Genomic DNA, 26,334 nt, shown 5'->3' on the forward strand with positions numbered 1-26,334 from the left:
AAAATAACTCAAAATGATATCATTATAGCTCAGAATTCTGTCTATAACTGATAATTCTGACCTGTAAATTGAGAGTTTGTATCACGCAATTCTAAGATGAAAAGTCGCAATAACATTTTTTAATAAAAATACAGATGAACTACTTCGTTCCACCTTAAGAGAATGGCGCCCCTACTGAGAGTCTCTCTACAGCACATTCACAGTTCACACACCGAGCCCGCCTGTCCTGCTGACAGAGAGCAGGAAACTTTGAGCTGTCAAAACACCTCGCGAGCACGTCACTTCACTTATGATCCCCGTTTGCACAACTTACACCATTTCTGCTGCCGTTTTGTCCGCAGACTCAGTTTTAAAGCGAGAAAAATGTCAGGTAGCCCAAAATTCGTGAGTCCTTTCCACAGACCGCACTGTTTATCCGCCGCTGCGCCCGCCGGACAAGCCAAACTCACACACCCTGGAAAGGCCATTTTAGCTGGTAAGTGACTTTATTTTTTTGCTTGTGAAACATTGAAGAATCAAAGGTTTGTGTTAATGCTGTGGCTGACTCCAGAGCAGCATTTTTTGCACTGTCATCCACACTGTTTACAGTCTTCTGCTGACTTGCTCTGATCCCCCACAGGGCTGTAGTCAACATCACTACACAGGCGAGTATTATTGAGTGGACTGTGATGTGTGTGTGTGACTCATTCATACTGCTTTTTCACTGGAACTGGTTTAAAAGTAACTCATGAACTCTATTACAAAGTTACTACAGAACTTTGTTGTGTTTATTGAGGTAAAGTTGGTTTTATATTCGCACATTTATTCAGTGAGAACTTGTAACACTCTCCCTATATTGTTTACCATGGTACTTTGATTATTGGGTCTAAAATAGCATGCAAGTATGACTTTAAAACAACATTAGCACTATTTAATCAACAAAATAGTGTTGTACTTTGATAGCCACTGGCTGCTAATATGATTTACCCATTTAAAATACATTACATTTTTGAGGAGAAAGTCAGAATGTGCAAATATAAAGCCTCAATGTTGTGTTTGTGTGTATATAATAAAGTAACAGTCCTGACGTACACCCAGGGCTGCGACAAACGTGTCAAAAAGTCTTAGGGAAAACATGTCACATTACAGCCCAAAATCAAAAGAGATTATCGTTTTGCATTTTCATTACATTTAAAAATTCAACATTGCATTATTGAACCTTTGTTTACCTAATTAATTTGATATCTTACTGATATTTTGACGTTCTTTGCACATTTTCTCTCAAATTTGCAATTAATGTGTAATAACATTGTTTTAATAACATATTACATCAATTCACCAAAAGTGTAAATACCTATTACTATTGATTTAAATCACCATGTAACTTCATATCTTAGAATTGTGACTTTATAACTCAAAATTATGACTTAATAACTCAAAATTATGACTTAATAACTCAAAATTATGACTTAATAACTCAAAATTATGACTTAATAACTTGCAACTGTGACTTTCTACCTTAGAAATATGGCATTACATGATTATTCAACATTTATTTACCTAATTAATTTGATATCTTACTGATATCTTGATGTTCTTTGCACATTTTCTCTCGAACTTGCGATTGATATGTAATAACGTTGTTTTAACAACATATTTTTGTATATTAAATGATCAATTCTTCAAAAAGTGGGAATATATATACCTATCACTGTTGTTTTAAATCACCATATAACTTTACAACCTGGAATTGTGACTTTATAACTCATAATTCTGACTACATAACTCAAAATTATGACGTTATAACTTGCAATTGTGACATTATATCTCAGAATTAAGGCAATACATTATTACTTAACCTTTATTTACCTAATAAATTTGAAATCTTACTGATATTTTGACATTCTTTTCACATTTTCTCTCAAACTTGCGATTAATGTGTAATAACGTTGTTTAAATAACATATATATGTATATTAAATGGTCAATTCTCCAAAAGTGGGAATATATATATACCTATTACTGTTGTTTTAAACCACTATATAACTTTCTAAGTTTATAACTCATAGTTTTGACTTTATAACTTGCAATTGTGACTTCATATCTCAGAAATATGGCATTACATGATTATTTAACCTTTATTTACCCAATTAATTTGATATCTTACTGATAACGTTGTTTTAATAACATATATATGTATATATGTTGACTTAATTTTTTATAATTATGCACATACTTAAGGCAACAAGTTTACTCGCTTTTTAAAGTCAACTAATCACTTTTCTCATGTAAATAAAATGTTGGGTTCCACACAATCCCTTCATCTCATCCCAACATAAATTCATTAAGCTAAACAGCTACATAGTGATACGAGCAGAAAATTACAATATTCTGAAAGGTATAATAAAAAATCTGATGGGTATTTTGAGCTGAAACTTCACAGACACATTCTGGAGACACAAAAGACTTACCTTAAATCTTGAAAAAGGGGTAAAACGGGTGCCCTTTAAGGTAAAACTTTTCATTTTGACAGTATTTTTGCAATTTTTACTCAATCTAAGATATTTGGACTAGAAACTAGACACAGCAAAGTAAGGAAAGCATCATTTGCATTGTGATTATGCAGTTTCTACCTGGATACTGTTAAGACTCCCAGAAAATCATCATATAGTGCTTTTCAAACCATCTGGTGAAACTGAATTCATATCGCAAAATTTATCACAGAAAATAATGAGATTAATATCAGATTTTTCCAATATTCATTCATTTTCTTCTCGGCTTAGTTCCTTTATTAATCTGGGGTCGCCACAGCGGAATGAACCACCGATTTATCCAGCACATGTTTTACACAGCAGACGCCCTTCCAGCTGCAACCCATCACTGGGAAACATCCATACACTCTCATGCACACTCATACACTATGGACAATTTAGCTTACCCAATTCACCGGTACCACATGTCTTTGGACTGTGGGGGAAACCGGAGCACACCCATACAAACACGGGGAGAACATGCAAACTCCACACAGAAACCCCAACTGACCCAGCTGGGGCTCGAACCAGCGACCTTCTTGCTGTGAGGAGATTGTGCTACCTACTACGCCACGTGCTGCCCTTTTCCAATATTGTGCAGCCCTAATAATAACTGTTTAGTCACATGCTTGTTTTTAGATATTATTTGATTGTTTCATATAATTTTATCCGCCAAATATAATAATAACCCAAACACAATCAAAAAATTATATTTTGTTGCTTGTTCAAACTACTTTATTAAAGTGAGTTGAAACAACCCAATTCCTGAGATTTCACTGGGACAACTCAATTGTTTTAAGTTCAATTAAAATTTGTGAAAAGTAAGAAGTTAACTTAATTCCTTCATGTTATCCCAACACAAATCGATTGTGTGGAGCCCAGTTTTTTATACAATCCTTTAAAGTTCAGTCTTTCTTTTGTTCAGTCTTTGGCATTTATGGATAACTTTGTTGCCTTTAATAAGTAGCTGTAGCGTGTAGCTATATTTTCCTAGTTAGTGTGGGTAATGTCTTGCCAGTGCACAGTTAATGAGAAGCTCACAACAGTTCCATTCACCTCAAATTATGCGCTGCATGAACCTAATTCTGGTGTCAGTAATTGCTCAGTGGAGCAGTAAATGTGTGCTGGGTGCATGATGAAATGATGGTCTGATGACAGAGCCTGTGGCATGGACACATTAACACAGTAACATGGAATGCAGTCGGTCTGTGAGTCTCGTTCTTGCCAAATATGTGGCTAACAGTTTGAACACGCAACTACAAGCATACTTAATTATTTGCATTTGATGGATGCGGATGTTTACCCTGCGTTGTCTCTTTACCCTGTTTGTGTTCGTGTTAACAATTAAAGGGACAGTTCACCCTAAAATGAACATTTTCTCACCATTTACATACGGTCAAGTGGGTCTGAACTTATTCTGAAGCTATGGAGCTGGATTAGTGTCAATAATAATTCATGCAAAAATCAAGATGTACAAAGGGATAGCCAAATTCACATGCATGAAACCAATTTCATGTGTACTTTATATATATATGTGTATATATATATATATATATATATATATATATATATATATATATATATATATATATATATATATATATATATATATATACACACACACACATATATGATAATCAGGATTTATTTATCTTTATTTATCTAGGGTTGCCACAGTGGAATGAACCGCCAACTTATCTAGCATATGTTTTACGCAGCCCTTCCAGCTGCAATCCATCACTGGGAAACACCCATACATTTAAACAAGTAAAGGGAGTTGAATGGTGACAGAATTTTCATTGTTGGGTCAACTATCCGTCTTTAATTGGTAATTTCAAACATTTTTCTCTCCATGCTTTATAATTAGATCACAACTTGCTCCACCACAAAAACAATGTTCCTTTGGGCTAATCTGTCAATTAAAGACCAGTAATACCAGTGCTCCAGCGTGAATGGATGGCTCAGCAGAAAACACCACGTCACACCACTAACACACGGCCATTGATTGCATCATAGAGGCTTACTTTGTTTGATTTTCAAGCAGGATTAGGTGTGTCATTCATCAGTAAGGAGTTCAGTAATGATCAAACGTGTCTCGCTTCTCTCATAGTTCACATAGTAAAGGTAATTTTTGTGTTTATTTGCTAGTTATATGTGGAGCAATCTGAGTTTGACCATGACATTTCCCCTAGTACTGATACAGCAGGTAGTTTCATGCAATTCTACGAAAGGGAACTTGTATTGAGTGGTGTAAAGTAACAAATGACAAATACTCAAATTACTGTAATGGAGTAGCTTTTCTCAGGAATTGTAATTTAGTAAGTAGTTTTAAAAATGTGTTCTTTCCATTGAGTACATTTTTAGTGCTGTATCGGTACTTTTACTCTGTTTTCCTTCAACCTGCAGTCACTACTTTATTTTTTCCTGTCTATTTGGACTAGAAAAATCAGTCCTGCGATTCCTGACCAATCAAATCACACATAGAAAGTAAACCGCATCACTCTGAACTACCTTAAGACATGCAGAAAACTATTTTGAAACATTAAAAGTGTCCAAGAAGATGTTCTAAATCTTTACACGCAAAGACTGTTTAGACTTCATGTCACTGATGAGAAGATGACGGATGTTTTCTGTATAAATGCACTACAGAATATTACGTTTACACACACATTAGCCATTCACAGTGTAATAGTCATTACTCACTACTCATGAGTACTTTTAAAAGGGTTTCTTTTTACTCATAAAAAGTAATATTTGAGTAATATTTACAACAGATACTTTACCCATCACTGGTAGTGGTCTTAACCTCTTTTAAAGAGCCCATATTATACATGAAATAGGGTCATATTTAGGTTGTAAGGGTCTCCAACAACAGTCTAATATGCATGCAAGGTCATAAAACACTTTGATGGTCTTATAACCTGCATTTATTTTTACCTAATTATCCCAGCGACTCCCATATGAATCGTTCAGCGATTCCTTTGTTCCCAACCCCCTCCTCAGCGCGAAGCTAATCTGCGCTGATTGGACCGATGACAGCCTGCTGCGATTGGTCGACAGTGACAGCCTTCAGCACGAGACAGAGTGAAATGCCCAGCTGGTAATCAACTATATAAAAGTAGTCACAGTGCACACGCGCTTCATAGTGTAAGGCTTTTTTCACACACACACACACACACAACCCTCCTCAGAAGAACTGGGGAGATCGACGCGAGTCTCTCTCTCTCTCTCTCTCTCTCTCTCTCTCTCTCTCTCACACACACGCACACACACACACACACAACCCTCCTCAGAAGAACTAGGGAAAGCGACGCGAGTCTCTCTCTCTCTCTCTCTCTCTCTCTCTCTCTCTCTCTCACACACACGCACACACACACACACACAACCCTCCTCAGAAGAACTGGGGAGATCGACGCGAGTCTCTCTCTCTCCCTCTCCCTCTCTCTCTCACACACACACACACACACAACGCTCCTCAGAAGAACTAGGGAAAGCGACGCGAGTCTCTCTCTCTCTCTCTCTCTCTCTCTCTCTCTCTCTCTCTCTCTCTCTCTCTCTCTCTCTCTCTCTCACACACACACACACGCACACACACACACACACACACACAACGCTCCTCAGAAAAACTAGGGAAAGCGACGCGAGTCTCTCTCTCTCTCACACACACACAACGCTCTCCAGAAGAACTAGGGAAAGCGACGCGAGTCTCTCTCTCTCTCTCTCTCTCTCTCTCTCTCTCACACACACACACACACACACACACACACACACACATACACACAACGCTCCTCAGAAGAACTAGGGAAAGTGACACGAGTGTCCTGTCTCCTAGCTTATGATCGATCGCCATAGCAACGACAAACGGCAGTGGAACGCGAGCTCACAAAAGCCTTTAACGTTAAATCCGTAAACAAAGCGGCACGCGTCGCGTTTTTAACGTGGCTTACATGTGATAAGAGAATATAAAGAGTAACCGCGTGTACTGTACCAGGTTAACAACTCATCTTTGGGTAGAGACTGTCAATATTATCCATCTGAGCACAGCGTGACTTCATTCGACCGGCGGCGTCTGTGTGTGTGTGTCTAGTGTTTTTTCTGTGTTAGTGGGCGGGGCCGCAGGTTTCAAATCTCCCTGGTTTGCGCGCGTAACTACTGGCGAGGCTTGTGTTTCGTGGCTGCGTCATCGCGAAACACCTAATGACTCGTTATCAAGGCGACTCGTTTGAAGCACTATGAGTCGACTCTTTTATAGATGAATCAATAGTTTTAAACACTGTACACTTACAGATTTAAGCCTTAGCTGGATATTTCACTTCACTTAGAGCTGTGGTACACACTACATGGAAGGGCATTTTCAAAAACCCATAATATGGGCTCTTTAACTATTATAATAAAGTCGCTAAATAAAGTAACTGTTAAAAAACTATTGTAATAAGCCGCCTCAAAAATTATACTGTGGTTATAATTATTATTTTCAATTTCTCAACTCTATGTATAGGATTAATATCAGACATTTTTGAATATTATTGTACATTTTGACAAACTAAGGAAAAGAAACAAAGATCCAAAACAGGATATATATATTATATATATATATAATATATATAGTGGAGTGAGTTTCCATCGTCTCCTTATTCACGAAAGTAAAGGATTAAAGTAAAGTGTAAAAGTAAAGAGAAAGTAAAGAGGCTGAATGGAGGAGGCTCCTTCTTTATCCTCGCGCTGCAGATGCTCTGTTTAATTGTTTTCTCTCTAGTGAAGTGTTCAGATGTTCCACTTACAAAGTCCGCCATGTAAATAGCAAATATGCTATGGCACAATGCAGCTGACTCTTAAAGGGAATGGGAGACGAGACTCTGATTGGTTTAATGCATATTATGCTCAAAACACATCCAGTACTCATTAAGAGAATAAGCACAACCCTGTTAGACCATGCGCTGGGCAACGTAAACAAACGCGTCGTAATGTTCACTATACAGTTCAACAAAAATGTGAGTGTGTGTGTGTGCTGTCGTTATAGTCCTTGAATCAGTCCGTGAGCAGCTTCAGCTGTGAGTGTCTAATCAATGGAGACTTGGAGCAGGTGTGTGTGTGTGTTGCATGGCTGGATCTGTAGTCCTATTAAAGGCGGATTTGTAGTTCTTTGCGATTTGCGTGTGTACCAGCAATCTGTACAGGCTGGATTGCTGATAATCATCGATTTACCGAAGTAAAAAAATAATTAGTGTCTTTATAGTAAACAATATTTTTACTTTGTGTGAAAATTATTATTTTTTTGACCACAATAATTAGTTTTTAATTCATTCATTTTCCTTCAGCTTAGTCTCAGGGTCGCCACAGTGGAATGAACTAACAACTATTCCAGCATATGTTTTATGCTGGAATAGTCCAGCCACAACCTAGTACTGGGAAACACCCATACACTCACACACACACACACACACACACACACACACACACACACACACACACACACACACACACGCTACAGCCAATTTAGTTCATCCAATTCCCCTATAGCACATGTCTTTGGACTGTGGGGTAAACCGGAGCACCCGGAGGAAACCCACGCCAACATGGGGAGAACATGCAACCTCCTAGCCAGGAACCGAACCAGCGACCTTCTTGCTGTGAGGCGACACCACTGAGCCACCATGGCAACCTAGCTGTAACAAATTAGAGTAATTGGTTTAAGTATCATTTAATTGAGTGTTCTCCCTCAGGGCAGTTTCTGTGGCTCAATTAAGGAAACCAGCAGGTCAGACAGGCTGAACATAGGAGCCGATATCCTGTCATTTTACCTGAGACAGAAATGCACTTGTCAGTTATGTTCAGACCTGTTAAACTGGTATAAACTGATTTAGTAAGGAAAACGTGTCTGTATATATTAACACAAAACCCTGAGACATTATGAGATCACACAGGCATGACGAAACAACATCAGTTCAGGGAATCAACAGAAACAATATGGAGAAGTTATAGTTTTGGGAAACACGTCAGGAAAAATGTATTGCATTGTGAAATTATTCATTCATTCATTTTCCTCCAGCTTAGTCCCTTATTCATCAGGGGTCGCCACAGCGGAATGAACCGCCAACTCATACAGCACATGTTTTACGCAGCGGATACCCTTCCAGCTGCAACCCGGCACTGGGAAACTCCCGAACACACTGATTCACACACATTCACTACGGTCAATTTAGTTTATTCAATTCACCTACAGAGCATGTGTTTGGACTTGTGAGGGAAACCGGAGCACCCGGAGGAAACCCACGGCAACATGAGGGGAGAACATGCAAACTCCACACAGAAATGCCAACTGACTCAGCGACTTTCTTGTTGTGAGGTGACAGAGCCATCATGCCGCTAACAATTAAGTTCATTTCATTTAAAAAAAATTTCAGCCTAGTTCCTTTATTAATCCGGGGTCGCCACAGCAGAATGAACCACCAACTTATCCAGCACATGTTTTACACTGTGGATGCCCTTCCAGCTACAACCCATCTGTCCCCCCAAAAAACATAAGAATTATGTTGTTTCTACTATTTTCGGAAGTTTGAGCAAGCAGCAAATGTCAATTTTTGAGTAAAAACTCCTAGAACTTAGATGAAGTCGATGTACCTTCAACTAAAAAAATACTGTATTGTAGAGTTTCTGAAGAGATCTTTGCAGTGTTTCTATGCCCGGATTTGACAAAATACAAAAACATGCCTTCTAAATATCTACAAATTTTCAATATAAACTCAGACAATTCACATTAAGTCATCAGAACTGCTATCCACAATCATTTTATACTTACAGTATATAAATTTACTTTATGATTCATTTGCAGGGTGTCCGCGGGGTCTTAAAAAGTATTAAAAGTTGTTAAATCAATTATGAGAAAATTAAGGCCCTTAACAGGTATTTAAAAAGTCTTACTCGCACTTTTATGAGGTCTTAAATTTTGTTCAAGTGTTCTCCAAAGTGTTTGACTCCAAAAAAGCATACATATATTTATTTTCCTCCTAATATTAACAACGGCGTACTCAATCCAGGCGATTAGTTTGGACCGGGGTATATCCGTCCAAGCTCCTCCATCTGGGTGATGTCACGCAATTTATGACAAACTCGGGAGATGTGACGCTCCCCAAATGTAGAGAAACCATAGAGCGAAACAGATGGGAAATGGGAAAATTCTAGTAGGAGAAAGACGAGTTTAATCAGTGGCTGAAACCTGTCGCTGAAAACAACCGCGTAATTTATTCTGTCAAGCTTTGTTTCTTCATTGATTTATTTAACTACAACTGTTTATTGACAACAGATTATTAAAAAGGTAAAGGTTTGATACTGATTAGAACTTGAAGTGGCGACAAGGTCTTAAAATATTCTGAGAAGGTCTTTAAAAAGACTTTAAAAGGTATTGAAATTACATTTAAGATTCCTGCATGTATCCTGATCTGTGTTTATCTTAGCTGAAACACCTCAGACAATGTTATTAAGTGACAAATGACTCTCCTAAGGTATGAAAGAGCCAACTCTGAGTACTAATGTTTACTACTGGAATGTATATAGTGTATATACAGTTGAAGTCAGAATTAGTAGCCATCCTCAATATTTTTTTCCCAATTTCTTTTCAACGGAGAGAAGATTTTTGTTTAACACATTTCTAATCATAATAGTTTTAATAACTCATTTCAAATAACTGATTTATTTTATCTTCGCCATGATGACAGTAAATAATATTAGACTAGATATTCTTCAAGACACTAGTATACAGCTTAAAGTGGCATTTAAAGGCTTAACTAGGTTAATTAGGCAGGTTAGGGTAATTAGGCAAGTCGTTGTATAACAATGGTTTGTTCTGTAGACAATCAAAACAAATACTGCTTAAGGGGGCTAATAATATTGACCATAAAATGCTTTAAAAATGTTTTAAAAACTGCTTTATTTTAGCTGAAATAAAACAAATTTAGTTTAGTTTATTTGTTTACGAGGTCAATGCGCATTAATAAACATTACTGTAAAATGTGCCAGAATTAGCCGAGAATGGCTATTTTTCATCTGTAGACCCCTTACAGCAGTGTTTCCCAACCCTGTTCCTGGAGGCACACCAACAGTACATATTTTGGATGTCTCCCTCACCTGACTAATTAACTTCAGGTGTTGGAGTCTCTTCTGATGTTCTAATGAGGGGATTCAGGTGTGTTTAATTAGGGAGACATTAAAAATGTGTACTGTTGGTGTGCCTTCAGGAACAGGGTTGGGAAACACTGCCTTACAGTATGTTAAAAAGTCACTCCTAAAATAGAAGCACAGAATAATAACTTAAAATACACTTTCATATATAAAATACAATTGAAAAGTACAAAACAAAAACAGATTGATGGCAGCAGAAGAGGACAAAAAGTGTCAAGAATACAGTACTAATGCTGACAATGCTGATTTGTCACTAACCAGTTTTTAACATGAGACTGAAAAGAACGAAGAGTAAGTGATCTAATTGTTGGTGGGATGGAGTTCCATTCTCTAGCAGCTTTCACTGAAAATACTGATATTGATAATACAATCCCCTCTTTCACCACCTCTAGTAGATCGGTGAGCAGTCTAATATTCACAAACTGATTTAGTGGTGAAGTCGGGTTATGTACAGTCTTAAAATCTTAATAAGACTTTCTCCAGAAGAAAAAATATTACAGAAAATACTATGAAAAATTCATTGCTCTGTTAAACATCATTTGGGAATCATCTGATAAAGAAATGAAACTTCTCAGGAGGGCGAATAATTGACTACTTTAACTGAAGTAATGTCTGCTTGTTGAAAATTTCACCTGAAGCTCCTCTACACACACACAAACTCAAGTGCAAAAGTGTGAGTAAAGTTGCGATCTGATTAAAGAGCAGGACGTTTGTTTCTCAGTCACACCCATCAGTGCGAGCAGTAAGGGGGCTGATCCTTTTAGCCAATAAGAAGATAGACACGCCTCCTTTACTGCCGCCTGCAGCTGAGCCACAGATGTGCTCAACACACACTTAAGGTGGAGACGCGAATGTCATTCATAAACCCTTTGTTATCTATATAGAGGTGAACGCTGATGAGAAAAATGTCACTATAGATTTCTATTATATTTCTATCAAATACAAGCAGGGTACAAGTGATAAAGATGGTAATCTTAATGTTAAAACGGAATGTTTTTGGTAATGTTGTAATAAATGCTTCAGTGAGTCACATTTATATATTGATTTAAATTCAATGTTTAAATTTTTTATCCCCTTTATTTGTATAGCGCCTTTACAATGTAGATTTCAAACGTCTTGTGCAGAGCTGCAGTCTTAGCACCGGAGGCTGGAAGCTAGACCTTAGCGGAGACTCGTCTGTCCCTGGAGCGTCACAGGAATCAGTCTCATGTTCTCCACTCCTCCATGACCACCACTCACCCTCATTAGCATAAACAGCCCTGAGTGAGAAGCAGCCGTAGCCGAGTTTTCATGCCATATCTGCAGAAGATAATGTCAGCGACTAAGAGGATTATAAATGTGGAGGTTTAGGATGCACAAATGAACACCGTAGGCTTCTTCTGAGACACTTTTTTCACAGAAATAACTTTATATAGTTATTTTTTAGGGGTTTTCATCTTTATTGTGATAGGACAGTGGAGATTTTAAAGACAGAAAAGTGTGGGGAGAAGAGATAGGGGAAGGGTCGGCAAAGGACCTTGAGCCGGGAATCGAACTCAGGTCACCGTGAACACCTAGGTGCCATATGTCGACGCACTAACCACAAGGCTATTGGCGCCGACCACAGAAATAACTTTAGTCCTGTTCTGAATCTGCCACTATGCTGACACACAGGCATTTGTACCTCTTTTGAACACAATCTCATTTGAATTTAAAGCGACAGTCACCAAAGTGGCACAATTTGTATTAAAGCCTAAAAGGGGCTGCTTCAAAGAGTTATAAAACATTATTAGTGTGGTATTTTTAGCTGAAACTTCACACACACCCTCTAGAGGCATCAGAGATTTATTTTACCTCTTGTAAAAAGGTGCATTATAGGTAAACATAAACATACAAATTGAGTTCTGAAATATAAATAGAATATGCATGATAGAATGTTTGTTTTGTACAAATTGTCCTTTAAATATGGCACACAGCATAATTCATGTTTTTATAATTGTGGCTTATATGCATAATATTCTCTGTTTTTGCAGGTGGGATTGCTGGGGGGATTGAAATCTGCATCACATTTCCTACAGAGTATGTGAAAACTCAGCTCCAGCTAGATGAGAAGGCAAACCCGCCTCGCTACAAAGGCATTGGTGTGTGTTTGACAACGTGTTTTTTTATAATTTCAATGACCTTCATGCTACAATGATGACAGAATTTTCATTTGTTTAGATGACCGTAAATTTGCTTTGAAAATCTACAGTGGCAAACTGTTGAATTACAGTAATCTAGGATGTAAATGTAACCTTACAGTTACAGTACAGTATTTTAACTGCAACCTACTACTAAATCACAGTAATCTTAATCGTAACTTCACAATAAAATATAGTTAATTCTACAAGAGAACACTGTAAATCCACAGCAATGGGTTTTACTATCTACTAGTAAAACCTCATCAAGATGGCGCCGCGGATGGCCGCTTCGGCGGGGGGCTCTCCAGTGTTTGCACTGTTTTTGTTAGTCTGTCCTGTTTTATGTTTGTCAAACACGATCAGTTACACCAGGGACGAGCTGCTGAACATTCGGCAGTGCACACCAACCAATCAAGAACTGGATTTTGATTTTTGTGGCGTTTTGCGGAACATTGTAGTCGGCGGAGCAGCCGCATTGTGGAAACGCTACAAGACGCGCAAGCGTGGGAAGCGAGCCGGCGCGCTCGTCAGGCTAAGACAGCGCGGCTTCAGAACGGCGCTGCCCAGCATTCACCTGGCGAATCTCCGCTCTCTTCCTAACAAAATGGACGAACTATTTCTGCTCACATGCAAAAACAAGAACTTTAACAACTCTGCTGTCCTGTGTTTCACGGAAACCTGGCTAAACGAAGCCATTCCGGACAGCGCATTAAACCTACCGGACTTTCAGCTGTACAGAGCAGATCGCGATACGGAGTCAACGGGCAAAACGCGCGGTGGTGGGACATGCTTTTACATCAACAGAAGGTGGTGTACGGATGTAACTGTGTTAAAGAAGATGTGCTGTCCTGATGTGGAAGTGCTTTTCATTAACTGTAAGCCGTTTTATTCACCAAGAGAGTTTTCCTCGTTCATTCTCGTCTGTGTTTACATTCCACCGCAAGCACACGTGAGTACTGCGCTGCAACAGCTGGCTGATCTGATCACAGAGACAGAACAACAACACCCGGACTCTGCTTTTATCATACTTGGGGACTTTAATCAGGCAAAACTCACACATGAGCTGCCTAAATTCAAACAGCACATTACATGCCCCACCAGAGGCAATAAAATTTTGGACCATTGCTACACCACAATAAAGGATGCATATCGCTCCGTCGCCAGAGCAGCTCTAGGACTCTCCGATCACTGCCTGGTTCATCTTATACCAACTTACAGGCAAAAACTTAAAACTACTAAGCCAGTATTAAGGACTGTCAAGAGATGGACCAACGACACAGAGCAGGTCTTACAAGCCTGTTTTGAATGCACTGACTGGGATGTTTTTGAAGCTGCAGCCACAGATCTGGACGAGCTCACAGAGACTGTAACATCATACATCAGTTTCTGTGAGGAGTTATGCATCCCTACCAGGACCTACTTGTCATTTAACAATGATAAACCATGGTTCACACCAAAACTCAGACAGCTTCGTCAGGCCAAAGAGGATGCTTACAGGAGTGGTGACAGGATCCTGTACAATCGGGCCAGGAACACATTGACAAAGGAGATTGGTGTGGCTAAGAAAAGCTATGCCAAAAAGCTGCAAAACCAGTTTTCAGCTAACGACCCTGCATCAGTGTGGAGAGGCTTAAAAGATTTCACTAATTACAAGACACCGTCCCCCAGTATCGACAGCAATAAACATATTGCAAACGAGCTGAATATGTTCTACTGTAGGTTTGACACCTATGACCAGACACCTCACACCCACCCGGACCATCTCCCTACACAGCCATCAACACCACATCAACACAGCCTGGACCATCTCCCTACACAGCCATCAACACCACATCAACACAGCTCGGACCATCGCCCTACACGGCCATCAATACCACATCAACACAGCCCGGACCATCGCCCTACACAGCCATCAACACCACATCAACACAGCCCGGACCATCGCCCTACACAGCCATCAACACCTCCAGCCATCTTCCTCTCCCCCCCTGCTCTTCAGATCAGTGAGGAAAATGTGCGTCAGATCTTCAGTAAACAGAAGAGAAGGAAAGCACCAGGGCCAGATGGTGTCTCACCAGCCTGTCTGAGAACCTGCGCTGACCAGCTGGCTCCCATTTTCTCCCATATCTTCAATAGATCACTGGAACAGCGCAAAGTTCCATCCTGCTTTAAGCGCTCCACCATCATCCCAATCCCAAAGAAGCCAAAGATCACAGGACTCAATGACTACAGACCTGTGGCCTTAACATCTGTGGCCATGAAGTCATTCGAAAGACTGGTGCTAGCATATCTGAAGGACATCACTGGACCCCTGCTGGACCCCCTGCAGTTCGCCTATAGAGCAAACCGGTCTGTGGATGATGCAGTCAACATGGGACTGCATTATACCCTACAACATCTGGACAAACCAGGGAACTACGCAAGGATTCTGTTTGTGGACTTCAGTTCTGCCTTTAACACCATCGTCCCATCACTGCTTGAGTACAAACTGGCCCAGCTCTCTGTTCCTAGCTCTGTCTGTCAATGGATCACCAGCTTTCTGACAGATAGACAGCAGCTAGTCAGAATGGGCAAAATCACATCCGACAGCCGCACCATCAGCACTGGTGCCCCCCAGGGATGTGTTCTTTCTCCACTGCTCTTCTCCCTGTACACCAACGACTGCACTGCAAAAGACCCCTCCATCAAACTCATTAAGTTTGCAGACGACACTACTGTTATTGGCCTCATCCAGAACGGTGACGAGTCTGCATACAGACAGGAGGTGGAGCGGCTGGCGTTATGGTGCAGATACAACAACCTGGAGCTGAACACGCTCAAAACAGTGGAGATGATAGTGGACTTCAGGAGAAACCCCCCTGCACTCCCCCCACTCACCATCATGAACAGCACTGTGGCTGCAGTAGAGTCATTCAGGTTCCTGGGCACCACCATCTCTCAGGATCTGAAGTGGGACACTCATATAGACTCTATTGTGAAGAAAGCCCAGCAGAGACTGTACTTCCTTCGTCAGCTGAGGAAGTTCAACCTGCCACAGGAGCTGCTCGTACAGTTCTACTCAGCTGTCATCCAATCCATCCTCTGCACTTCAATCACCGTCTGGTTCGGCTCAGCTGCCAAAACTGACCTCCGTAGACTACAGCGAATAGTCCGGACTGCTGAACGAATCACTGGCACTACCCTTCCTACACTTCAAGAACTGTACTCTTCCAGAGTGAGTAAAAGGGCTCGCAAAATCACTCTGGACGCCTCACACCCAGCACACTACCTGTTTGAACTGTTACCGTCTGGTCGGCGCTTCAGAGCACCGAGCACAAAAACAGCCAGACACAGGAAAAGTTTCTTTCCTCAGGCTGTCTACCTTATGAACAGTTAAATATTCCCCTACTGTGCAATAAATATGTGCAATACTTTCTCATACGCACTTGTACACAGCACCTTATATCAATATACAATGCAATACTTTCTACATTCGCACTTGTACACAGCACCTTGTAACCTGTATATTTATAACAATCTGTACATACAACTCAACATCCAGGTTTCTTCACTAACCGCATCTGTTTAATGTTCATCATTTTTTTATTATTATTATTTTATTTTTTCAGATTATTTTGTGTTGTCACATGTCACTTTATGTACACTGGAAGCTTCTGTAGCCAAAACAAATTCCTTGTGTGTGTGAAGCACACTTGGCAATAAAACCGATTCTGATTCTGATTCTGATTCTATGAAATCCATTATATGACTGTAATTTCACAGTTATTTCATGTAAAAAAAATTATGTAACCCCCTCATGGTATTTACTGTCAATTTTACATACAACACTTTACTGTGAAACTAATGCAATTATAATAGAATTAAATAATGTTTATCTAAGTAAATTATTAAATAACTGTAAATTTACATACAGCACCTTACCCTGAAGGTAATGCGATTATTTTTGTTATTAAATAATGTTTATTCAATTAAATAATTAAATAATGTGTAACTACCTCACAGTAATTTGCTGTAATTTTACATACATCACCTTATTGTGAAAGTAATGTGATTATTATGTTATTATTAAATAATGTTTATTTAGTTAAATTATTAAATAACATAAATACATCACAGTGATTTACTGTAAATTTATATACAACATATTATTGTGAAATTAATGCAATTTGTATATTAATAAATAATGTTTATTAAATTATTTTAATAAATGTAACTACCTCACGGTAATTTACTGTAGTTTACATTCAGCATCTTACTGTAAAAGTACTGCATTTGTTAGCCAGCAATTTACTGTAATTTACGCACAGCACCTTACTGTGAAAGTACTGCGATTATCAGCCAGTAATTTACTGTAAATTTACATTCAACACCTTACTGTGAAATTAATGCGATTATCACATTATTAAATAACCTATAGCTACTTCACATTAATTTACTGTGATTTACACACAGTACCTTACTGTGAAAGTAGTAATTATTATATTATTAAATAATGAAATCGCCTCACAGTAATTTACTGTAAATTTACACACAGCACCTTACTGTGAAACTAATGTGATTATTATATTATTAAATTATGTTTACTCAAGTAAATGATTAAATAACATATAGCTACCTCATAGTAATTTACATACAGCACCGTATCGTGAAAGTACTGCGATTATTATATTATTAAATAATGTTTATTCAATCAAATTATTAAATAATAAAACCACCTCACAGTAATTTACTGTGAATGTACATACAGTACCTTATTTTGAAAGTAAGGGAATTATAATTTATTTAATTAAATTATTAAATAACGTATAGCTACCGCACAGTACCTTACTCTAAATTTACATACAACACTTTACTGTGAAAGTAATGAAATTATTGTGCAGTAATTTACTGTGAATTGTTTACAGCGTAATCTCGTCAGCGTAATCGGTCTTGAAGCACTTTTGTTTAATAATTGAGATTGTGTGTGAAGAAAGAAACCGCAAAGACCGAGGTCACTGTGTTTTGACTGCTCAAAGTACAGTAACTGATCTACTTAGCGCACGTTTATCAGCCGCTGGACTTTGTGGCTCTTTTTCGCAACAGCTTTATCAGCACAAATTGTTCATTTTGTTAGCCAATAAGAGCACACTTTCATCAGTCCGCACGTGTTCTCTGTTAAACCCGGTGAATGATTTACTCAGAGCATCAAAGCCTGAACAATCTGAAAATGAATGCTTTTAATAATTCATCCCCTCCCTCCGGCACGCTTCCGAAAGATTAGCATTTGAAGTGTTTGAGGACTGTAGGATCTCTGGTAATGTTGTTTTTGTGTTGTGATTGTGTTGTGCAGTGGACTGCGTGAAGCAGACGGTGCGGGGTCATGGGGTGAAGGGTCTGTACCGGGGTCTCAGCTCTCTGCTTTATGGCTCAATTCCTAAAGCTGCGGTGAGGTGAGTGTTTCCTAACCTGCTGGGATGAGCCGCAAACAGCCGGACGTCTGGCTGTCTGTGTGTGACGTCTAATGCACATTACTGATTATTTCTGGCATCCACACTCTCATGCTAGTTCTGTTTTTGCTTTTTTCAATAGCATGATATATCATAATATTTCAGTCTATCTGTGTCCAGTGTTAAGTAGATTACTTTAAAGATGTAACTTAATTACTCCAAAAGTAATTGAATTACTTGAGTCAAAACTACTTAGAATCCGTACAGATTTAATGCATAGACAATAGACATAAAATGAGTCAAACAGAAAGTTAAAACAGCAGATTTAATTTAATAACACTTAAAATATTCCAAACGTTTTATAATGACAACTATTTCATATATATAAAATATATTGACACATTTCTAATTTCATTGGGCTCTGTTTTAAAGATCTAGGCGCAGAGTCTAAAGCAGATGGCGCAAAAGCATTAAGCACGTGTCCGAATCCACTTTTGCTATTTTAAGGATGGAAAAATACACTGCGCCTGGCGCATGGTCTAACAGGGTTGAGCTTATTCTCTTAATGAGTTATGGGTGTGTTTTGAGCATAACGTGCATTAAACCAATCAGAGTCTCATCTCCTATTCCCTTTAAGAGTCAGTTGCGTCACGCCATGCTGCTTTTGCTATTTACATGGCCAATGGCGCGGTCTATTTTAGCTCCTCAAAATAGCAACGCGCCAACAATGCGCCTTAACACACCTCCTTTCTAGACCAGCACACCCATGAGTCCACAAAGTGGCGCAAATGGATCTACTATTTAAACAACATCACGCAAAATGTGAATATTAGGGATGTTCCATACACGTCTTGCTTTAATATTATTGTGTATGATAGGGCCCATTGTTTTTTTAAGTATGTGCAATTGTTGAACAAATATAGGATTCTTTAGTTACAGAAATATATAACAGAGCAAGGAAATTTTCACAGTATTTCTGATAATATTTTTTCTTCTGGAGAAAGTCTTATTTGTTTTATTTCGGCTAGAATAAAAGCAGTTTTAAATTTTTTAAAATCCATTTTAAGGTCTAAATTATTAGCCCCTTTAAGCTATGTTTTTCCGATAGTCTACAGAACAAACCATCATTATACAATAACTTGCCTAATTACCCTAACCTGCCTAGTTAACCTAATTAAGCCTTTAAATGTCACTTTAAGCTGTATAGAAGTGTCTTGAAGAATATCTAGTCTAATATTATTTACTGTCATCATGATGAAGAGAAAATAAATCAGTTATTAGAGATGAGTTATTAACACTATTATGATTAGAGATGTGTTGATTAAATCTTCTCTTCGTTAAACAGAAATTGGGAAAAAAATAAACAGGGGGCTAATAACTCAGGGGGGATAATTCTGACTTCAACTGTATTCACACACACACACACACACACACACGCACACAGCGAAAGCGAAAAATATTTGTCTTCCTGTGAAATGTTTTATTATTTCTCAATTATTTCCAAGTGATGTTTAACAGACCAAGGAAACTTCCACATTACATCTTATAATGTTAGTTTCTTTTGGAAAAGTTTATTTGATTTCGATTGCCTACAGGACAAACCACTGCTATCCAATAACTAGTTAACATAATAATGTAGTTAAGTCTTAAAACTGCACTTTAAGATGATCACCAGTATCTTGCAAAATACGCAGTCAAATATTTTGTGCTGTCATCATGGCGAAGACAAAAGAAATTAATTATTAATAAAAATGTTTTTAACTATGAATAACTATGAAAATCTTCAATGTTGCATGTGCAGTATTTGCAAATTCAATATGTATGCTGCTCAAAGAAAAGTGTAAGGCTTTTTCAGTTTGGTTTTAGTTGTCGTGTTGTTTATTGTGATAGTGTGTGTGTGTGTGTGTGTGTTTCTCTGCAGGTTTGGGGTGTTTGAGTTTCTCAGTAATCAGATGCGGGATGAATCTGGGAAGCTGGACAGCACTCGCGGGTTAATCTGCGGTTTGGGTGCAGGAGTAGCGGAGGCTGTAGTCGTGGTCTGTCCCATGGAGACTGTAAAGGTGACTCAGTAGACAGACTCATGCTTTTTATGGAGAGCGAGCGATGTGACATTTAAATCCATAAACACTGCATCCATAAGTAAAAGACATCCCACACTAATTCAGATGTGAAGGATAGTGTACTTTTACTTTACCAGCAATTCAAGTAGAGTATCAGAGAGCAATACAAGGGTGAAGTCAGAATTATTAGCTCTCCTGAATTTTTAATGCCCCTGAGTTATTAGCCCCCGTATGTTTTTCCCCCAATTTCTGTTTAACAGAGAGAAGATTTAATCAACACATTTCTAAACTTAATAGTTTTAATAACTCATCTCTAATAACTGATTTATTTTCTCTTTGTCATGATGAAAAAAGCTGTTTTTCTTTCTTTTCAGGTCAAATTCATCCATGATCAGACGTCTGCCAACCCAAAATACAGAGGATTTTTCCACGGTGTGAGGGAAATAGTCAGAACACAAGGTACATGTGCACAGAGAATCACTTATACAGCAGCGCCTCCTTCTGGATATACAATGAAAATTGGCCATATTGTATGACTGTGTGAATGTGAAAGTGTGTGGGTGTTTTGCTGTACTGTGTTGTATCCACTGCGTTAAACATATGCTGGAATAGTTGGCGGTTCATTCCGCTGTGGCGACCCCTGATAAATAAGGAAATTAGGATGGAAAATTAATATAGATATATATACACACACCTTTTGATAGTGTATATAGTCAATAAATACACTATATATTGGTCCATTTAAGCAAAACAGTTTTATTAAACAGTTATATCCATTAAAATCACAGTTTGTTCACCTGACATATTAGAAAGATAATATATGCTGTCATGATTACCAGCGATCTCTAACCACCAGAGGTCGCTGGTAAGCACTCACTTTCACATGGACTACATCTTATGGACTACATATTCAGTCATGCCACACACACACACACCTGCTCCAAGTCTCCACTGATTGGACTCCCACAGCTGATGCTGCTTCTGGACTGATTTCCACACTACTTAAGCAGCACACGCAGTCATTCACATTACCTAGTCTTGTTATCCGTATAGTGACATTTCAACGTGGTCTCCTAGTCTTGTTTATTCTTATTGTCCCTGTCTGCTGCCTGCCTTCTGACCTCTCGCCTGTTATAGTGACTACGATTCTGGACTGCCTTTATACGTCTGTTTGCACCTGTGTTGACCTTTGCTTGCCTGACTTTGAATAAACCTGCACGTGGATCCGCATTTCAGTTGTCTGTCACTCCCCGTGTTACATATGCTATATTATTCATCATTCATTTTCCTTCGGCTTACTCACCACAGCGGAATGAACCGCCAATTTATCCAGCATATGTTTTACACAGCAGATGCCCTTCCAGCTGCAACCCAGTACTGGGAAACACCCAGTACACACTCATTCACTACGGACTATGTGTTTGGACTTGTGGGGGAATCCGGAGCACCCGGAGGAAACCAACACAGGGAGGACATGCAGACTACACACAGAAATGCCAAGTCGGGACTTGAACCAGCGACCTTCTTGCTGTGAGGCGACTGCGCCACCGTGTCACCCAAGCACTGTTTTGTTTAATACAAGGGGTGTCGCTTTAAGAATCCACAGATCTGTAATGAAAGCACTCGATTACTTTTGTAACTGTTGTATGCTTAATTAAGACAAAATTATTTGTTTAAAATAAAAACGCACCAAGATGGACGTGTTTATATATTAATAAGTGTATTTGACTGTTTAAAAACGCACCCAAATCCCAGTGTCCACATTCGCTCTTCAAATCGCGTGTACAGAAGCTGATCTGGAAACAGTGTTTTGATACGTAGCTGTCCGTCAGTCAGCGCCAACACATGGATTGACTCAGAGGTTGCATGGGAAGGTCAACGATCCATGTGCTTTTGATCCAACCATCAACATGCTTTCAAGTCAAAATAAAGTCAAAGCATTCTCTTGAACAGCTCTTGTAGTTATATCACATTAGAGATCGGTTCTTTCATGCTACTTTTAATAGAAGGATCAGAAATACAGGAGAAATACGGGAAAATACTTAAACGGGATGTTAGCGGGATAGAATGGGAAAATATGGCAGAATCCCAGCAAAAACAGGAGGGTTGACAAATATGAGATCTCACATGACCGTCATCTGGTGCATCAGTTCATATGACCATCACACTTATTAACATTTAACCCCTGATCTAATCAATTATTCAGACCACATGGAGTACGTTTAACCATAAAGTTAACCCGTCATTATAATCCAATAGAACAACTGGTCTCATTTGTTGAGGCTCTTTTATAACTCTTTTTCTCAGGACTCAAAGGAACATATCAGGGTTTGACAGCGACCGTCTTGAAGCAGGGCTCAAACCAGGCCATCCGATTCTACGTGATGACCGCTCTGAGAAACTGGTACAAAGGTCTGAGCCACGATACAGTCGACAGAATTACAGAATGACTGGTAATGCAATGATTTGTAAAAACTCAAACGATCACTATTTTCAGGAGATAACCCTAATAAGAGTATTAACCCTGTGGTAACCGGGCTGTTTGGAGCCATCGCTGGAGCCGCCAGCGTGTTCGGAAATACGCCGCTGGATGTGATTAAAACTAGAATGCAGGTTTGTGATAAGAAACAATCATTTACATTGTCTTGCATACAGAAGAAAGTTTTCATGTGTGTTCTTCAATGACGTTCACAGGGATTGGAAGCTCACAAATATAAGAGCACGGTCGACTGCGCCATCAAAATCATGAAATATGAAGGACCGGCTGCGTAAGTGAACACAGTCACAAGAGGAAAACAAAGAAGAACAAGATTATACAGTGTTTTAGTTGAAAAAGTTATATTTCATTTAAAAGAAATTGTATTTTATTATATAATTTTATAATCAATCAAAGGCCTTTATTTGTCACATACACTTCCATAGTCGCATACACTGTCATATAGTCAAATTGGATCTCCCCCCGACCATAAACAAACACACAGGGGAAGACAGGTCTAGGTACAGGAGGTAGCATTTAGAAAAAGGAAGTATGATACATTTCAGGAGAGGCAGGCTCTTGAATTAGGACAGTGTGAGATCAGGGAGAAAAAAAAGCCCCAGCAGTCACGCACATAAACACATAGACACATGAATTTAATGAAAATGTCTTTGATAATATAATAGAATTCATTCATATAATTTATATATAATAGTGCATCCAGAAAGTATTGATAGCGCTTCACCTTTTCCACATGTTTTTATGTTACAGCCTTATTCCAAAAATGGATTAAATTCATTTATTTCCTCAACATTCTACACACAATCCCCCATAATGACAATGTGAAAAAAGAGTTTTTGAAATTGTTGTAAATTTATTAACAATAAAAACCCTGAAAACTCACATGTACATCAGTATTGACAGCCTTTGCTCAATACTTTGTTGATGCTCCTTTGGCAGCAATTACAGCCTCAAGTCTTTTTGAATACGATGCCTCAAGCTTGGCACACCTGTCTTTGGGTATTTTGGCCCGTTCCTTTTTGCAGTACCTCTCAAGCTCTATCAGGTTGGATGGAAAGCGACGGTGTACAGCCATTTTCAGATCTCTCCAGAGATGTTCAATAGGATTTAGGTCTGGGCTCTGGCTGGGCCACTCAAGGACATTCGCCGAGTTGTTGTGAGGCCACTCCATTGATATTTTGGCGGTGTGCTTAGGGTCATTGTCCTGCTGGAAGATGAACCGTCGCCTCAGTCTGAGGTCAAGAGCACTCTGAAGCAGGTCTTCATTCAGGATGTCTCTGTACATTGCTGCATCCATCTTTACCTCTATCCTGACTGGCAAATTCCAGGCGGGGAGTGTCTTCCATCTGGCCACTCTACTATACAGACCTGGTTGGTGGATTGCTGCACAGATGGTTGTCCTAAAGTTCTCCTCTCTCCACAGAAGAATGCTGGAGCTCAGACAGAGTGACCGTCAGGTTATTGATCACCTCCCCTGACTAAGGCTTTTCTCCTCCGATCACTCAGCTTAGATGGCCGGCCAGCTCTAGGAAGAGTCCTGGTGGTTCAGACATCTTCCACTTATGGATGATGGAGGCCGCTGTGCTCATTGACTTTCATCAACTTTCAGAGCAGTAGAAATGTTTCTGTAACCTTCCCCAGCCTTGTGCCTCCAGACAATCCTGTCTCGGAGGTCTACAGACAATTCCTTTGTCTTCATGCTTGGTTTGTACTTTGACATGCACTGTCAACCCTGGGCCCTTATATAGACAGGTGTATGTCTTTTCAAATCATGTCCAATCAGCTGAATTTACCACAGGTGAACTCTAATGAAGCTGCTGAAACATCTCAAGAATGATCAGTGGAAACAGAATGCTGAGCTCAATTTAGAGCTTCTCGCCAAAGGCTGTCAATACTGATGTACATATGATTTTTCAGGGTTTTTAATGTTAATAAATTTGCCACATTTCAAAAACTGTTTTTTCACATTGTCATTATGGGGTTTTGTGTGTAGAATGTTGAGGAAATCAATCAATTTAATCCATTTTGGAATAAAGCTGTTACATAAAAACATGGAAAAAGGGAAGCGCTGTCAATATTTTCTGAATGCACTGTATCTTGTTGTCTGACTATTTAAAAACAATTCATTTTAAAAATCAAAGTATGCATTCATGCACTCACTGTGATTCCTCTCTTTCTTCTAGATTCTACAAAGGCACTGTGCCCAGGTTAGGTCGGGTGTGTATGGATGTGGCCATAGTGTTCATAATCTATGAAGAAGTTGTTAAAGTTCTTAACAAGGTGTGGAAGACGGACTGATGGAGCTCTGATGACATCACAGCGGTGCGACAAAACAAAAGCGTTTACACAGCGGCCAAAACACCTGCTCACAGCAGAGGAAAATCACTGGATTGTGCTTAATTAATGACCTTAATGCAATCAACACACACACACATACTTGTATATATGGTTTACGAGGACTCTCCATAGGCATAAAGTATTTTATACTGTAAACGAAACGCTTATTATATGGCCACTATCCATAAACGGCTAATTCTGAACGTCACAAGATCTGATTTTCAAGTGTTTTGAATTACGAGGACTCAAGGCATGTCCATGTAAACATCTTTAAAGGGATAGTTCACCCAATTCTGAAGGTTTCCTGTTATTTACTCACCCACAAGTCATCCAAAATGTACTTTGTTCTCCAGTAGAACGATAATGAAGATTTTTAACTGAATCTGTGTTTCTTGGGGATTCATATAATGGCAGTGAATGGTGACAGGTTTTTTAGACTAAAAATAAACATACAAACGAGTCCAAATCAATAGCCGTGACTCCTAATGACACACTGAGGTCTTGTGAAGCGAAACAATCGGTCCGTGTATGAAAGTGAACACTATTTACTATGTTATTAGCTTTAATCCACTGCCTGCTCAAACAGATCATGTAGTCCGGTCACTTATGATGACGAAAGAATGACCAGGCTGTGGATTAAAACTAATTTACCTCCGTCATATCACCAAGAACCACAGATTCAGCTCAGAAGCTTCTTTAATGTTTTACTGAACACAAAAATACATCTTGGATGACCTGTGGGTGAGTAAACTAACAGAAAATGTTCATTTTTGCGTGAACGATCCCTTCAAGAGAGTACAACTTGGTCATACCTATGTCATTTTACAATTTTGTGTCCTCGTAAACCACATAAACAAGTAAACACACACACACAAACAAAGATTCCCCTGTCTGATTTAAAGAAAACCAACATCAAGATAGCAAATACTAGGGTTTCACCCCCAAACAATCTAATATTATTTTTAATAAACATAATCTTTTATAGAAAGAACGACACAGGATTCACTCAGATTTTATTTTTATTTTTTTAAACAACATTTAGAGTAGTATCATTAAAAAAACACATCATTCCAGTTTTAACAATATTATTTTTCTAACAAACCTTAATTGTATTTTCCTATAGGAAGTGCTCAGGACAACCTGAGAAACAGAAAATGCGTCTTAGAAA

General features: G+C 38.9%; 1 protein-coding gene across 1 annotated transcript; it reads left to right on the forward strand.

Moving 5' to 3' along the window:
* The first annotated feature begins 213 nt into the window (after positions 1–213).
* On the forward strand, positions 214–26,258 carry slc25a1b (slc25a1 solute carrier family 25 member 1b). The gene is made up of 9 exons (XM_056466952.1): positions 214–475; positions 12,700–12,807; positions 18,176–18,275; positions 20,194–20,332; positions 20,707–20,791; positions 22,640–22,744; positions 22,830–22,945; positions 23,027–23,100; positions 25,013–26,258. Exons 1-9 carry the CDS (start codon positions 364–366, stop codon positions 25,125–25,127), a joined length of 954 nt encoding a protein of 317 aa, XP_056322927.1. The 5' UTR covers positions 214–363; the 3' UTR covers positions 25,128–26,258.
* The last annotated feature ends 76 nt before the right edge of the window (positions 26,259–26,334 follow it).

The sequence above is a fragment of the Danio aesculapii genome, chromosome 10, assembly GCF_903798145.1.
Source record: "Danio aesculapii chromosome 10, fDanAes4.1, whole genome shotgun sequence".
Classification (NCBI taxonomy): Eukaryota; Metazoa; Chordata; class Actinopteri; order Cypriniformes; family Danionidae; genus Danio; species Danio aesculapii.

Bases quoted from the DNA above. Each gene is read 5' to 3' on its own strand.
- slc25a1b (XM_056466952.1), top strand. From the start codon at position 364: ATGTCAGGTAGCCCAAAATTCGTGAGTCCTTTCCACAGACCGCACTGT. The intron at 476-12,699 runs GTAAGTGACTTT...CTGTTTTTGCAG, and splicing joins TGGAAAGGCCATTTTAGCTG to GTGGGATTGCTGGGGGGATT. The intron at 22,946-23,026 runs GTTTGTGATAAG...TGACGTTCACAG, and splicing joins TGATTAAAACTAGAATGCAG to GGATTGGAAGCTCACAAATA.